Source organism: Pipistrellus kuhlii, unplaced genomic scaffold (genome assembly GCF_014108245.1).
Source record: "Pipistrellus kuhlii isolate mPipKuh1 unplaced genomic scaffold, mPipKuh1.p scaffold_m20_p_3, whole genome shotgun sequence".
NCBI lineage: Eukaryota > Metazoa > Chordata > Mammalia > Chiroptera > Vespertilionidae > Pipistrellus > Pipistrellus kuhlii.
Window position 1 is genome coordinate 87,725,514 of NW_023425529.1, and position 16,334 is coordinate 87,741,847.

General features: G+C 39.2%; 1 protein-coding gene across 3 annotated transcripts in view; it reads right to left on the reverse strand.

Moving 5' to 3' along the window:
* Window positions 1–16,334, reverse strand: part of FLT1 (fms related receptor tyrosine kinase 1) — a 192,028-nt gene that overhangs the window by 77,938 nt on the left and 97,756 nt on the right. Inside the window, exons 13-15 of one of the 3 annotated variants that reach the window (XM_045588476.1) lie at window positions 11,945–12,253; window positions 7,148–7,294; window positions 5,595–6,169 (exon numbers count right to left, since the gene is read on the reverse strand). In XM_045588476.1, the coding sequence (XP_045444432.1) occupies window positions 6,162–6,169; window positions 7,148–7,294; window positions 11,945–12,253 (464 nt within the window). In that variant the 3' untranslated portion in view covers window positions 5,595–6,161. Of the gene's footprint in view, window positions 1–5,594; window positions 6,170–7,147; window positions 7,295–11,944; window positions 12,254–16,334 lie in introns of those variants that run through there. The other 2 variants (XM_036456250.2, XM_036456252.2) reach the window with 2 other exon arrangements.

Consider the following 16,334-nt stretch of genomic DNA (forward strand, 5'->3'; position numbering starts at 1 on the left):
ACCACTGAGCCAAACCGGATTCGGTTGATTTCTTGAGAATGTATTTTGATGTTTGGTATGGCATGATCCCTTCTTCTTCTAGGTAGATTAGACACAATTTTGACTTAGAGGTTATACATGGTGATCTGCTGCTATGTTTTCATTAGGCAGAGACCTCTAATTTCTGTCCCTGCTATATCCCTAAATGTAACTGGTGTGAACTATACTAATTTATTGACAGTTCATGAAAAGCCTTGGCAACTTTGCACGTTACTTTCTTGACCTGGCCACTTGATTTGCTCTGGAAAGTATCTTCTGATGCTGTCTTTTTTATTTTATTTTATGTTTTTATTGATTTTAGAGAGAGGAAGGAGAAGGAGAGATAGAACCATCCAAGATGAGAGACAATCATCATTTGGTTGTCTCTTGCACATTCCTTACTGACAATTGAGCCTGCACCCGGGCATGTGCCCTGACCTGGAATCAAACCATCACCTTAACCACTCAGCCACAATGGCAGGGCGCCTTCTGATGCTCTTTGGCCTCTTTTCTGTTCCTCTCATACCACCTTGTGCATGCCTCTGCTCTGGCACTTACCATTTCGTAGTAAACTTACTTTCTTACTTGCCCACTTCACTGTGGGCTCTTGGAGAGCAATAACTGCCTTATTCATTACTGAGTCCTCAGGACCTAGAGCTATGTCAACAGACAGCAGACTCAGTAACTAAGCCAATGTCCACAGTCTACTTCAGACAGAACTTATTCTTTCCAAACTCTTTCTTGTTCCAGCCTTACTGCTTTAAAGTATTCTGAAAATGTTTTGCTGTCACAGAAATTTAGTTTAAGTAATAGTTTGATGAGTTTTGGGAGGTTCAGCAGGATTGACTAAAAACATTGCAGGTCAATACTGCCTTCTGTTCTCTTAAATATTTTCAGAGGAGAGTTTGTTATTTGGTTCATCATTTTAATAACTTTTTCAGGAACCCAGTTTTCTCTGCACAATCGTTTGTGAGATGGTTCATTCTGTGTCAGTGTAAACCCAGGCTAGATAGGTCTTTATCCGCTTTGCAAACATATCTTGACTCCTCACAGGGCCAACTCTAAAGGAAGGTGCCAACAGCATACCTTGCTCATACAATATGTCTTTTAAACATAGGGCCTCATTGGAGAATTTGTGCAGTATGATGTAGAAAGGCGATTGTTGAAGGAACTGCTGGTCCCTTGGGCAGGTGGCTGGAGTAGTAATGAAGACAAGAGATTCATTCATTCTTGTGTGTGCCCTGACCAGGAATTGAACCCACAACCTCATCCCATTGTCCAAGTCTGGATGCATGCCTTTTACATGTTTCTTAAAAGAGTTTTGCTGCCTCTATACCCCTAAGAATCAAATCATACTCAAGCAGCCACTGTCACATAGAATTTATCTCCAATTAGAGCTCTGTGTGGTGCTTTTTGGTATTGGTCCTTTCAGTCTACATTTTTTATTTTTTATTTTTTATCCCCAGTCCATTATGCTGTACTATGTTAGCTGGTCCATTCTCTTTTCACCTGCCTCTTCAAAGTAAATATTATTCAAATTACCTTCCTTTTTCAACTATTTGCAACTCATTAGTCCCTCTTAATAGTTACCAGTTGCTTCTTTACTTAGTTTTAATGTGGAGGTTCTCCTGCCTTTATTTCTTGCATATTTTCTTGTTTCCTCTTCAACTCTTTGCCATTCTCTTTATTTTCAAAAAAATATTTATTTATTTTAAGATATATATATATATATATATATATATATATATATATACATATATATATATATATACACACACACACACATATATATATATATAGTTGTTGTTATTCCATTTATTTATGCATTCATTGGTTGATTCTTGTATGTGCCCTAAGGATTGAACCCGAAACCTTAGAGTATTGGGACAATTCTCTAACCTGGCCTTGGCCCATTCTCTGTATTTTAATCCTGTGATTGAGCCATAATTATTTCTATTGTCCTTTTTGTTAATTCACTTTATTCCATTTTTAGACTCATTAAATCTGGTGCCCAACTGACATGATGATAAGGAATAAGTTAGAACACACAAGGTTGCTCTTGAAGAAGCTGCATGCATTTAAACCCACGAACTAATTACTTTAGATATTAGGTTATTCAGATTTTAGTATTTTGTTTGTTTGTTTGTTTGTTTGTTTTATTAATCTTCACTCAAAGGTATTTTTTCCATTGACTTTTCAGAGAAAGTAGAAGGAAGGAAAGGAGGAAGAGAGAGAGACAAACATTGATGTGAGACACATTGATTAGTTGTCTCCTGCACATGCGCCGACGGGCTGGTTCCAAACCTGCAATCCAGGTCCATGCCCTTGACCGGCAATAGAGCCCATGACCCTTCAGAGTGTGGGCCGACGCTCTCACCACTGAGTGCACTGGTCAGGGTAGATTTAGTTTTCCTGTTCACTGCCGTATTCTCCAAGCCTGGCACAGCACCAGATACAAATCTCTGTCATATTAATGCTTGCTGAATGAGTAGAAGAGTGTTGGGCTAATACGGAATGCATTTTGGATCTTTTAAAACTGAAAAGTAATTAGATTTGGGTTCAAAATGATATTTTAACCTTAAAAAACACTTTAAAAAACACTTTTTAAAAAACAATATTTTTTTAAAATTAGTAAACTTAAAAATTAAACTGTAGTCTTTAGGAAGCTCAGTCTTTAAGGGGTGAAACGAGAAGATGTTCATTGTTTTGAATACACACGGTCATTTAAAACTAGTACCTGTCTGCCCTTCCTGAGCGCTGTGAGGCGATGCTGAGCTGCACAACTTCCGTGTGCGTGCACAGCCCACAGCCACGCTTCTGGCAGGAGCCTTGGTCACTCACCCACTAACTCTATGATTTGGAGCCTTTTATTCCTCCTGTCTCCCCTCCCTCATCCTTTGGTCTGTAAATCAGGCATAACAATTTAGCAAAGGTCATAGAATTGTTTTGAGGAGCAAACAAATTAGTATTAATAAAGTGCTCGGAATGGAACCAAGTACCTGACAAGTGCTTGCTAAATTAAAACAGACTGTGAAATGCGTCTAATAATATTACCCATCTCAGATGACACTTGTGAAATTAAATGAGATATTTGTAAAACTCCTAATAGTTTATCTGGTGAATGCTCAATCAATCTTTATTATTTATTCAATGAAGAAGATGTATTAAGATATTATAGCTAACTACAAAGGTTTTAAAAATGAGCACACGTAGCTCGGCCAGCGTGGCTCAGTGGTTGGGCATTGACCTATGAGCCAGGTCAGGGTTTGATTCCTGGTCAGGGCACATGCCAGGGTTGCAAGGTTGACCCCGGTGGGGGGTCAGGAGGCAGCCAATTGATGATTCTTTCTCATCATTGATGTTTCTACCTCTCTCTCCCTCTCCTTTCCTCTCTGAAATCAATAAAAAATATATATATTTAAAAATAAGAACACATAAGACAAGAGAACAACCGAGTGATGTGCTCTGTGACAGGAACTGAAACTAAACCCAGACCGCAGAGAAGAGGAGTGGAAAAGAAGGGTCCTTAACGGAGGCAGCCTTTGGCCGGAAGTGGAGTGGAAAAAGGAGAGGGAGAGACTGACTTGTGTGGAAGCGGGGGTGAGTGGGAAAGGCCCAGAGAGCCTGAACTTGGGCTGGAGCTGCCAGGCTGGCAGCAGAGCGCGCTCCATGAGCGCCAGCAGCACAGTTTCCAGAGAGCCTGAGTTCTTCCATCAGGGTGCCCTGGAGGACTCCTCATGTCCCCTGTGCACATGCTTTCCTGAGCCTGTGTGCTGAGCATCTCTTTTGCTTCTGTTTGATGCCCTTTGGCCCAAGACTATACTACTCAGCTTCCATAACACTTTCTTAAAATTGCATTTCTTCTATAGAATGGCTGTGCCCCACTGCAAGGTTTTCCTGACAGGAAATGTGGCTCTAGGTCTAGAGTGTGAGCTCTCATGTGTGCCCTGCTTCCTCTCTCCTGTTTTCTTTGGAATAGAGTGAGTTGTCATTTAACAAATAACGTGATAATGGGCCCAATTCTATCAGTGATCTAAGGTCACTAAAATATTGTCAGTATATACATTCTTGAGTTGCCAGGCTTAATACAAAAGATGCCTCTCAAGTCTCTAAAGAATGTAGTTTATTTTCAGAGCTTTTAAACTCAGTCCAGCTTTCCAAAGACTTAATATATTACGGACTAGTTTTCAGTCTTTTTCAGGCTGTGATCTCAATGTTTTTCCATCTCAGCTTTGGAACAACCAGTGAGTCAAGGATGATCACTTTGATTACCCGTAATCTTTACTCAGAGGTTTGTAAAAAGAAAAAAGCATAAAAGAATTGGTATATCTGAAGATATCTACATGCATGAACATAAGTGTGATAGTCACAGAGTGTATTGCATTGGCTGTTGAATTCACTGCCCCAGATAGGAAAATTACATATAAAACTTTTTAAATACTATATGCACATAAGAGATTATCTTCAGAAAATTAAGACATCCCTTTCCAAAGAGCTGTAGTAGTTTTAAAGGGTAAAAAAGGGGGAAGGGAGATAAAATAGACAACTTAGTATAGTTGAACTCAATAAATCCTAATAATAGCATATTAGAATAACATTTAGAAAATATTTTATATAAGAATTTCTATAATATAAGGCTCTTTACATATTTTTCTTTTGGACCTCAGAAGATCAAAGAAAACTGGGAGGAAGTTACCTTTATTGGATTTAGAGCTGTTTAACATTTGACATTGAATAATTTCTATATAAGTGATGTGGGTCAGAGATAGCATTTACTAAGTCATAATAGTGTGCCAGCTGAATCATATTAACTAATTTAAGCCTCACCACATGCCTGTGTGGTCAGTATTATCCCAATTCTATAAATAAGGAAATAGAGGCTCAGAGATTAAAGGATGAGTTGCCCAAATCCTCTGACCCATGAGGGCAATGTTAAGACTCAAACCTCCCTAACACCTAACCTTTTTCTATTTGTAGTAATTGCCTTATCTTGCCTTGTTCATTATCTTGCCTTGTTCATCTTCTAGTCCTAGAATACCCTTAAGCTTTCAAAATTGGCCAACACTAATTCTTTAACTTATATCCAAAGTATGAAAACAGAACTTAAGTCAAATTTACTTTTTTCAAAGAATCACCCAGCATCTTACATTAGCATTTCATGAAGAGCATTTTGTGACTGAGAAAGTTGGGGAATACAGAACTTGAAACCATAGTTTACCTGATTTTTTTAGTTCAGGACTTCTTTGGGTGTTTAACATACTGGTGTGAATACTGAATCTCTAAGGGGAAGACATTATTTATATATATGGTTACACAAGCTATTTATTTATTCATCTTTTTATTTTGATAGAATACCTCAAGGGATTAGTTTTCTATGAAACTACACATCTTACAAATGAGGCTAAAGATATTCCAAAGCTCCCTTTAGCTTTAAGAGTTCTATGATATGGCCCTTTTCCCCCTGACCAAGTATAGGCATTTGTGCTATGAGGTGAACTTGCTAAGGTTTTCTGGAAAGCATTCATTCATTCATGAAACATTTATTGATTACCAAGCACTATGGCAGGTTTTGAGGATAAAGAGACAAATAAAATGCAAATAAGACAAAGCTACACTATCTGCCTTCAGGATGAAGACATGATATGATGATGCACAGATAATAAGGGAGTATACCCAGAAAAGACATCACAATAGAGTAAGAGGGCAATCGGATTATGCAAAGATAGTAAAGACATATGAACTGATGATTATACAACTTAGGAAGAGAGAATCAAACATTCATAAATAATAGCCTCATGGAGGACCTGTCTCCTCTTTTCGGAGACAAGTAAGGCTTTCTGGAGGGTGAACACCCAGTCTGGGACTTAGGGATGTGTAGGTATTAGGTGAAGGGAAGACAGGAAGACAGGGGTCACATGAAGTGGCATCATGTGTGTGCGCAGTGTGCACTGGCCTCCGGGAGTTCTCAGTGGTCTCTGAGAGTTTGGCACTTGCTGGAATATAAAGTTTAAGGTGAGTATAGAGTTGCAGGGGTAGTCAGGGCAGTTGTTGAGGGCCTTTGCTGTCAGATGCTTGAACTTGGTCCTGTGATGAAGAGCCAATGGAACACTTGAAAAGGGAAGTGACATGTTCCCAGTTGCATTTTATACAGCTGTGTGGAAAATAGATACAAAGAGAGAAAAGAGAGTTTAGGGGACCAGTTAGGACAGTGTAGAAGATGTTGAGAGGATAGCTATGGGCCCGAACCAAGAGAATAATAATAGGAAAGCAGAGGAAAGGATGAACTTGAGAAATATTTAGTACTTAGGAGGTTTAACCTGCTCAACCTGGTGACTGATTAGAGGTGTAGGGTGAAAGAAAGGTCTTTATACCACAATCCTTTCTGTACATTAAATTCAAATGGAGACTTTGAATAGAAGACTCACATTTAAGGACCACTTCATATCACCAGTTCTTTGATTTAGGTTGTTGGGGTATTGCAAATAAATGGCAAATTATTTTTAATATAAATGTTATTATTAATCAGATTTATAAATAAGTTTATTTTAAATTTATTTAACTATAGAATTATGAGGCAAGCAATAGATAGTGTTTATACTTTCTGATTTAAGTTTAGTTGCTTTAAAATATATTTCTTGTTAAAGGAAAATGAACCAATGACCATTAGTTTAGATTTTATTTACCAGTATTATAAAATATCATTTAAAATATTCTTCTTTTTACCAAATCATTAAAATTGGTATAAGTGAATTTAAAAGATTATAAATCCACTCTGAACTTTATCTATGCTAAGTGTTCAAAGCTCTGCTATCCCTCAAGCCAAGGAACTAATCCTCACAACACTTTCCTGCCGTCATGGTGAACTAGAAGCTTTCCCGAGTGGCTCTTAGCATTTCTTTCTGAATGCACTGTTTAAAGCAGATGCCATCAGGTTAGAAATGTGGTCTTCTTAGGACCTGGCTCAAATAGTCCCCATTGGAAGTTGATATAAGTATGAACCAGAGCCCAGTTTCTTGCAGCTCCATCAGCAGGTGGTTCTAACTGTACTGGCTTGGGGGGAGGGGATAGAGAACATTAAGGGAAGAAGAGGACAACAAGGAAGAGTAAAGACAAGGAAGGCATCTCTTACCAGGTCCTTGTTGTATTTTGTGGTTGTTTTTAAACCAGGTGATCTGAGGCTCAGGGATGCCGTTAGCAGGACAGTCTAGAGTAGTGGAGCTGCTGACTGCCACTGTGTGATCACTGAGGTTTCGCAGGAGGTATGGTGCTTCCTGATCTAGTGAATAAAGAAAGAGAATTATTACTCATCAGTTTTATTTTTTATTGTATATGTAGCTCAACATTTGAAATATATAAATAACAAAACTTGACTATAAGCTTTCATTCATATTTGTTCCCTAAATTTCTCTCCTGTGATTAACCTACTGCTTCCTCTTTATTAAGATGGTACACTACATTGGAATGCATTAGAACACAGAGTAAAATCATGAACTAAATTCTTATTTTTAGATTTTAATATCAAGGATTTTTTATCTGACCAACTTCTTTCTTTCTTTTTTTGTTTTTGTTTTGAGAGAAGCATTTCTAAAATCTAAGGATTTTTGTATAATATTTTGGGAACTAGAAAAAAAACACATGATTTTGGATATAGGTTTGGACTGACATTTTCCGTAGATGTATAGCATGGTGGTGATGAGTCACTGTGAGTTTGTATGTGCTTGTATGGCTGTGTTCGTGAGAGCATGTTTGTGTTAATCAGCTGTCAGTAACCTGAGTTGCAAGGCAGCAGACCAAACAGGAGAATTTCTTGAACTTTGAAAGCTTTATTGATTATTTCTTTACTCCGTTCCCTTCCCAAATGCAAGCCACCAAAGGATCCATTCAAGAGGCAGAGGTACAGACTTGTGGTTTTTGCACTATATAATAGTACAATAATGTATTTTATATTATTTTCTCTTAAAACATACAAATATGATACAATACAATTTATTTTAATAAAATGCCAACCCATATAGTACAACAAAATGAACTTAATACATTAGGATGCAATACATTACAACATTAAAATCTGACAAAGGAACAGCAGTACCCCCAAGGCCCCAATGAGCACAGTGTCTATTTAATAAAATAGTCAGTCCTGCTGATGTGTATACATTCTAGTTAGGTGGGTACTCAAGCTTTTAAGGTAAAAGAATAAAGACAACTCCTAATGTCTTTCCCAAACCCTCCCAAGTCATCCTTTTGCCTCCTTGTAGCAAATTCTGGGAGAAATCAAAAGAGTCTTGGCATAACTTACACATTCTGCATCACTGGTTTCAATTATGAGCTTTCTCTGACCATTTCTGATTTTCTCATCTTATTGTACTAAGACTGTGAGAGCAGCTTAGGAGCGGTTACAAGCTACAAGAGATGACACAGTGCCATGGCTTTGGTTCCATGTCCCTGCAGGGTTCTGCCAAGTCCCCAAACCTTTCTCTTATTCCTGCAGGGAAACTCTCAGGGTTAGCATTCATTAAAGCAACTTAGAGATCTCAGGTCAAAAACTGTATTATCATACAACTTCTAAACATGTTGATATAGTATATATAACATGGTAGGGTAACTATGTTAGAAGAAACAGATTTCTCATTATATTTTGATTTCCATAGCTTATCATTAGTCTTTTCTCATTTTATACAAAATGAAATCTGAAGCCAAATAAGAATGCTGAAGGAAATGCTCTGACCTTTAAACGCTTCGAACATTGTGTGGAATGAACTATAGCAATGATCCGTTTGCCTGTTTCTATGTGTCTTTCCTCATCTATCTTGCCCCCAAGCAGAGCCATTTGAATATTTCTGGGTCTGAATTCAGTGCAATATGTCAAATTGCTTTTACTGGTGGAAAATGCAGCCATCTATAAAAATCTTTAAATTTGGTAGCATGCTTAATCATTACAATTTTTACATGGGAAAGACCCTAGACATGCCAGTGAAATACGGAAGAGAATAAAGAATAGTATCATTTACTATTTAATGTCTTTTACAGTGGCAAGCCAACTTTGACATATCTCATTAAAACTCAGACCCAGTTTACCTAGTTATACTTTCAATAGTTTCTCTGAGCACATTTGCTATTTCCTGAGTACTGAAAATGCTAAAATAATCTATCATTGCCCACTGGCCTTATTATAAAAAGAAAGCCTGAATACAGGGCCTCCAGCACCCAGATAATTTTCATAGCTGAAAGTGGCAACATCATCAATCCAGGCACAATTGTGCTTTCCTGGCAGGTGTATTGGAAAGCAATGCTTATGGGGACGAGAACATTTGCTTTTAACAAAAATGTCATGAAGAATTCCCAAGGGCTCTATCTGTCCTACACACACTTCAGACAAGAGAAACAGCAGAAAGGCTGCAGAATAAACATAGGACTTTCAATTAAGTACAAGTTTACAGAAACATGCCTGAGATATACAAGATTATGATGTTTTTCTTTGTACCCATTTCTGAAAAAACTTTCTATTATGAGAAAATTCTCTTTTTTGGCTAGTTTCTAAATCACCAATCAACCAAGGAATAATTTTTATCTAATTTTCACTTTATGCTTTATAGTAATCTCTTTTTGACATTTTACATAAGAAAAGTACACCAAACCCATATTTTTAAACCTAAGTTATTTGATGGCTATAGGTAGCTGCTTCCCAAAAATTAACTGGAGCTGATCCCTTCAAACTGAAAAAATCAGAACTAACACAATATTTCTGCCGGTTATCAATAGCCAAAGAGTGCTCCCAACAGGCTCTTCTCTTACTTTTTGGTGTTACTGCCCCAGAGATCCGCCAGCCCGATGAATACAGTGTCTGTTCTCCATTGGAATGGGGACTGAGGAACCAGCCTCATGCCCTCCACTCCATCGCACTCATTCTCCACACTGGCTCTTTCTTTTCCCTTTTCCTGTTATCTTCCCCTTACTCCACACTTAAAAAAGTAAGTAATTAAAAAATTTTTTTTTTCTTTTTGAAACTCTCTGGAAGGATTAATTACACAGTGAACAATTACAGCATCCTTAAAATCATCTCGTGGAAGTGCTTAAAATCATCTGTGAATACAAAGACCCTTCCTCTCTCCATGAAAATTGCAATTGCAATTTTACAGGAAAGGGAATGATAAATTCTGCGTGTCCAATTCATCTTGCTTTCAAAAGCACCCCCAACCATTCCATTTCTTTTTGAGCTTTCCTAGAAATGGAGGCTCCGGAGCTCTGGGGTCCTAACGCATTGTTTCCTGAAGGAACACACTGACTTATAATGAACAAAGACGCCTACACAAGAGCCATAGGTAAAAGATACAATTGATTATTCTTTCCTTTGGCTGACAACTTCCAGGTTACTAATTGTTTTCAGAGCATTCGGGGCTCCATAAAACTGGCATTCTGGGGAAATGGTATTGTTTACTCGTTCACACTTTGACAAAAGCAATTCCCACGTGAAAGACAAGTTTAGCCGTGGGACAGAGCCTGCTACCTAAAGTAGGAAACAGTCCAGAGAGTTCCCAAGCCTGAAACATTGTCATATTGTCAGGTCTTGTTGACTGCCCAGCCACTGTGTTCTCAGCCATGGCTATTTTGGTCAGTATGATTTGTTTTCCAATAGTTCACACAAGACACTTATAATGATCAATCATAAATGAAAACAGCAGAGCAGTACATATTAAACTGGAGGGGGGAAAAAGTCACTTTCCTCTCAAATGCAAGCTTGAAACAAGAAACATAATTTGTCTTGATTGAAAAATAATGTGTATTTTTCAATGATTCTGATCTCTGCTTTTGTAGTTTTGCTATTTCTTAATCTTCAATAAAATCCTATTAACATAGGTATATGGGGAAATAGCCTTTTTTTAGTGGGCACATTTTTAGATTTACATTTAGAAGAATGCCTTAAACTTAAACTTCTGGTCACAATGGCCTTTATTTGTTTAATAATTGATTGTGGAACACATTAGAATGCCATTAATTAAACAGGACAAAGTTCTTTAAAAGACTAACCAGTGGACAAAAATGTTTAAACCAAAGGCATGATCCTCTTTCTTTCAGGACAGCTGTTTAGTCCACTGAGGAGCAGTGAGGAGGAAACTGGCCCCTGCTCTGGTTTACCAGCTCCCCAGAATTGCATAAGACCAGAGTGAGCTTGATTTGGGTGGATTTTCCTGATTCAAACTGTGATAAACCTTTAACACCTCTGAATTATACCAACACTTGCACCCATGAGACCCATTTTAGAGCTCCAGTTTAAGATTAATGTGCTTAATGTAAAAGAAGCATTTTCAAATAAATAAGCATTATAACGTGCTATCCAGGTGCTATTTACAAATGAAAAACAGACGAATTAATACAAAACAGAACCAGGCAGAGGTCCGACAGAGTCTCAAATTCACTGTACTCATTCTGAGCTGTGGAAAATTAACTTATACATGTCCATCTTTGGCAGAAACCAGCATCTGTTTAAATTATTCAGTTTGTGCAGCTTTGAATCTTAAAAATAAAAAGAGGTTGGCATCAAAGTGGAAGGAAAGGATCAGCTTCCAGTTGCTGTTTATCAGGCAGGAGACAGCAAAGAGCAAAAGCACAGAGCGCGCCTGCCGGGATCCTCCAAATCCAAACGCGCACAGGCCACCAGGTGGGTCCCAGGGAGACCTCAGCCTGGTGGGGAGCCCCGCTTGGGCCTGGGGTACATTATCACTCCCATCGTCTCCAAACTCATTTTGGGAGGAGCATCTCCTCTGAGCCAGAAAGTTAGCAACAGTGGCAATAAATCAAGATGATATGAGACAACTGTTACTTTTGAATGTCCTTTAATGTTTTACATTACTTTGTGTGGTACAATCATTCCTTGTGCTTTTAAATTTGGAGATCCGAGAGAAAGCAGCCTTTTTGTTGCAGTGCTCACCTCTAACTGTAACTTCTTTCTTCTGAAGGGTGTCTTCCCCTGTGAATATGTTCCTGGCTCTGCACGCATAGGTGCCCGAGTCGTCCAGGGACACGTTCTTGATGAGGAGGTGGAGCGTGACGGAGTGCTCCGTGGTGACGGCCGTTTTCTGTCTGCGGATCCTGTGGTGTGCACTCCTGTTGTTAGCTGTCCGCAGCTGAAGCCAAGTGATGTCTCTGTATAAGAACTTGCTAACTGTGCAAGATAGTTTCAGGTCCTCTCCTTTCGTAGGCATTTTTTCCAAGTGAACGTGGAACCCATTTGGCACATCTATAAAATAAGAAAAAAGAACTTTGGTTCACAGGAAAACCAACATGTCATACGGAGGCCATATCTTATCAGGAGATATTCAAAGATCTGCTGAATTATTCCTGCAGAGATTCTCTCAGCATCAGCATGAAGAGAATGACTATTTACTTGTTTATTTTAGAGAACTGCTCAAACAACATCAGGGGGAACCAACTAAGTTCATGCCACCATAAGCAGGAAGTGCCAGACTGGACAGTGAGTATGATAGAACATTTTTCTTATTTGCCTCAAACTGCTCTTCAAAATTGAATTTTCTTGTACAACCTGGGGTGGTAACTACATTTCCTATTTCTTTACCATGGACAGAACTACTGGTAAATGGACAAAATAGTAAAGTGATAATAGCAATTTGTACTAAAAATCAAATATGCTTTTATCATCAAATTTACCCCAAAGAAGTGAAAGTGATACTAAGAAGTCTTAGGTACATGTTAAGAGATCCAGTCCTGAGAGAAACCAAGATGGCAGCATAGGTAAATGCCTAACTGCAGCCTCGCACAACAATTTCAAAAAAATACAACTAAAATACAAAATGGACATTATCTAGAACTACAGGAAAGTTGACTGACTGGAAATTCTACAACTAGAAGGAAAGAGAAAACCAGAAGGAAAATCAGAGGAGCTGTAAAAGCCTAAGGTACGGAGACACAGTGCGCGTGTGGGGAGAGGACGGAGCCGGAGAGGAGGGCGGCTGAGTGCCTGGCTGGCGTTCCCCAGAAGATAAAAGCTTCAGACTGTGCTGAACCCCAGTTCTAGCTGCACTGAACTCCAGTTCTGGATGAGACTCTGGGGACCCAGGCTCATACAGAGGGAATCTAGGCTGTAAGGTGGAATCTCAGGGGAGCGGCAAAAGGCAGAGTCCCTGAGGCATGCACGTTGTGCGCAGAGGATGGACTGTTGACTGTGCCTCTGGATTGCCCTAGCAGGAAGGAGACAAAAGCTCCAGACTGCTCTTAATCCCACTTCCAACCCCACTTCCAGCTGCACTGAACCTCAGTTCCGGGCTCATCAGGGGAGAGACTAGACAGTCTGGTAGAGGGCGAAACTCGAGGGCACCTTTCTCTCAGAGGTGCTTGCAGCAAGTACTGAAGGACACTGAGGAACACTGAGATTCAGAAACCTCATAGGGTGGGGTTGACAGGAAGCCAAGGCTGCAGACTCCACCCTGAAACTTTGCCCCATCCAAGCTGAGCACAGAGGCTTTTGCAATTTTCCAAGTCTAGTTGAATAAGGCTGTCTCCCAGCATAGACACAGCTGATCCTCACAGCCAATTGGCCTGGAGGTCAGTTCCTCCCAATGATACCACCAACAATCAAGACTTAACTACAATAAGGCTGTACACACAGTCCACAAAAGAGTGCACTAAGAGTGTCCACCTCAGGTAATTGGGATGCTGACCCACTGAACCATATAGGACACCTTAGCACACAAAGCCACCCTACCAACTCAGGGAAGCAGCGAAAATGCCGAGACAAGGAAACAGATCACAAACGAAAGAAATGGAGGACAAAAAGTGACTGGATATAGAGTTCAAAACCACAGTTATAAGGTTTTTCAAGAATTTCCTAGAAAAGGCTGATAAAATAAACGAGACCTATGAGGATATGAAAAAGGATCAACTAGAAATAAAGAATACATTGTCTGAAATAAAAAATATTATACAGAGTCCTAAAAACAGAATGGAAGATCGCAAGAATCAAGTCAAAGATTTGGAACATAAAGAGTCAGAAGACACTCCTCTGCAGAAGCAAGAAGACAAGAGAATCCAGAAAGTTGAAGACAATATAAGAAACCTCTGGGACAACTTCAAGCGAACCAACATCAGAATTATGGGGGTCCCAGAAGATGAGAGAGAGCAAGACACTGAAAACCTATTGGAAGAAATAGTGACAGAAAACTTCCCCCACCTGGTGAAAGAAATAGACTTACAAGTCCAGGAAGCTCACAGAACCCCAAACAAAAGGAATCCAAAGAGGACCACACCAAGACACATCATAATTAAAATTCCAAGAGCAAAAGACAAAGACAGAATATTAAAAGCAGCAAGAGAAAAGCAGTTGGTTACCTATAAAGGAGCACTCATACGACTATCAGCTGACTTCTCAACAGAAACCTTGCAGGCCAGACGGGAATGGCAAGAAATATTCAAGGTGATGAGTAGCAAGAACCTATAGCCAAAAATACTCTACCCAGCAAAGCTATCACTCAGAATCGAAGGCCAGATAAAGAGCTTCACTAATAAAAAAAAAGCTAAAGGAGTTCATCACCACCAAACCAGAATTATATGAATTCCTGAAGGGGGTTTTTTAAGAAGAGGAAGAAAATAAAGATAAAAGTTATGAACAACAAATACGTAACTATCAACAAGTGAATCTAAAAACCAAGGGAATTAAAAAAACTGATGAACAATATTAACTGGTGAATATAATAGAATCAGAGGTATGGAAGGGGAGTGAACTGAGGATTCTTGGGGAAAAGGGGAATGGGGGTGCGGGAAGAGACTGAATATAAATTGTGCACCTGGATGAGGACAATGGGGGGTGGGGAAAGGGCAGAGAGTGGGGTGGGAGCAATGGAGGGGGAAAAAAATGAGGAACATTTGTAATAATATGAACAATAAAGATTTATTTAAAACACACACACAAAAAAAAGGAGATCCAGTCCTGCCAGTCAACACCACTGCGATCCTCACATATCTAGTAAAAGAGTGACTGACTCCCCAAGCTTCCTGCACTGAGTGGCTGGCATCCTCCAAACTGCTGTCCCATCCTCCAAACTGCTTGCTCTTTGCTGGCACGGTGGGCAGAGTGTGCAGAGAAGAGCCAACTTACTTGTTCAGGTTCCCTACTGGTGGTTGTTCCACCCGGTCATAAAGAGAAAAGATGTCTTCTGAAAATGTGAACAACTAATCTGGAAGAGTTGCTGGATTGCAATATGGGGGCGATTGTGGGAGGGGAAAATAATTTTAAAAATCAGAAGCTTATTAAACATTTTCTGAAAGTGACTGTCATTAAAAGCCATTTTCTCCAATGTTCATTCCCAGTTAACCTTCATCTCCATCTTCCTCTGGCACCACCTTCTGAACTTTCCTCCTGAGCTTTCTTACCCTGGACCATCATTTAGCTTTTGCCTTGAGAGTTCCTAGTCTCATTTTAGACTGTGTCACAGGAGGATTAAAAAAAACCATTGGCTACTGGCCCTGAACTGATCTGCTCTCAAAACCCTTGCATTGACTGTTACTAGTTGTGTATCTGTATTTGAGCAAAGAATTTGGGCCAACATTTTACAAAGTACTTTGAAGATGAAAAGCACTATGTTATGCTATTATTATTATTATCCTTTGGACACAAAGCTATAAAGAAACCTTTAAACCTTAAAGGGACAATAGTCCAAAATTAGATATCATATCAACTCTTTCCTAAATCTCACTTTGCTTGTTTTTCTGATTTTTCTGGGCTTTGGCTTTATTATAGAGTGTCACGTCTGAAGAAATGCCAAAGTATTCATTTGAAACCTGGGAGGGGGGTAACAGTGGCTTATGAAGCTGTTAGTAGTTGGAAAGAGAGACCAGTGGAGGTTTTCCTGCTTTAAAAATGAAAACCTAAGGATGTGCCAGAAGATGCAGAAGCAGCTGACAATCATTTTTAAGTTAACAATAAGATGTCTGAAATAGCCCCTGTAACTTAGAGTCATTTTATATTTGGGACATTTTCCAAGCATAAGGATTAAATCAGCAGCCATCAACTTTTACACACATACTAGAACAGAAGTAGGGTACACTGGTTTCAATCAAATCATTTATTTAAAGAGCACTGACTCCATTTATGAGGTCTCATCTGGTATTAGAACCTAAGTGAGCCCAAGACACACTATTGAGAGCAAGTAGAGTTTCTATTTACTTCAGTGATTTGAAACTTCCTGTGGAAATTAGCTCACAGGTTTCCTGATGGAAGATTTTGTTTATCTTTGCCAAGCACCACCAGGAATCTCAAAATAAAATGCATTTAGTGACATTGGGAAGCCAGGGAGATAAGGCAGTGC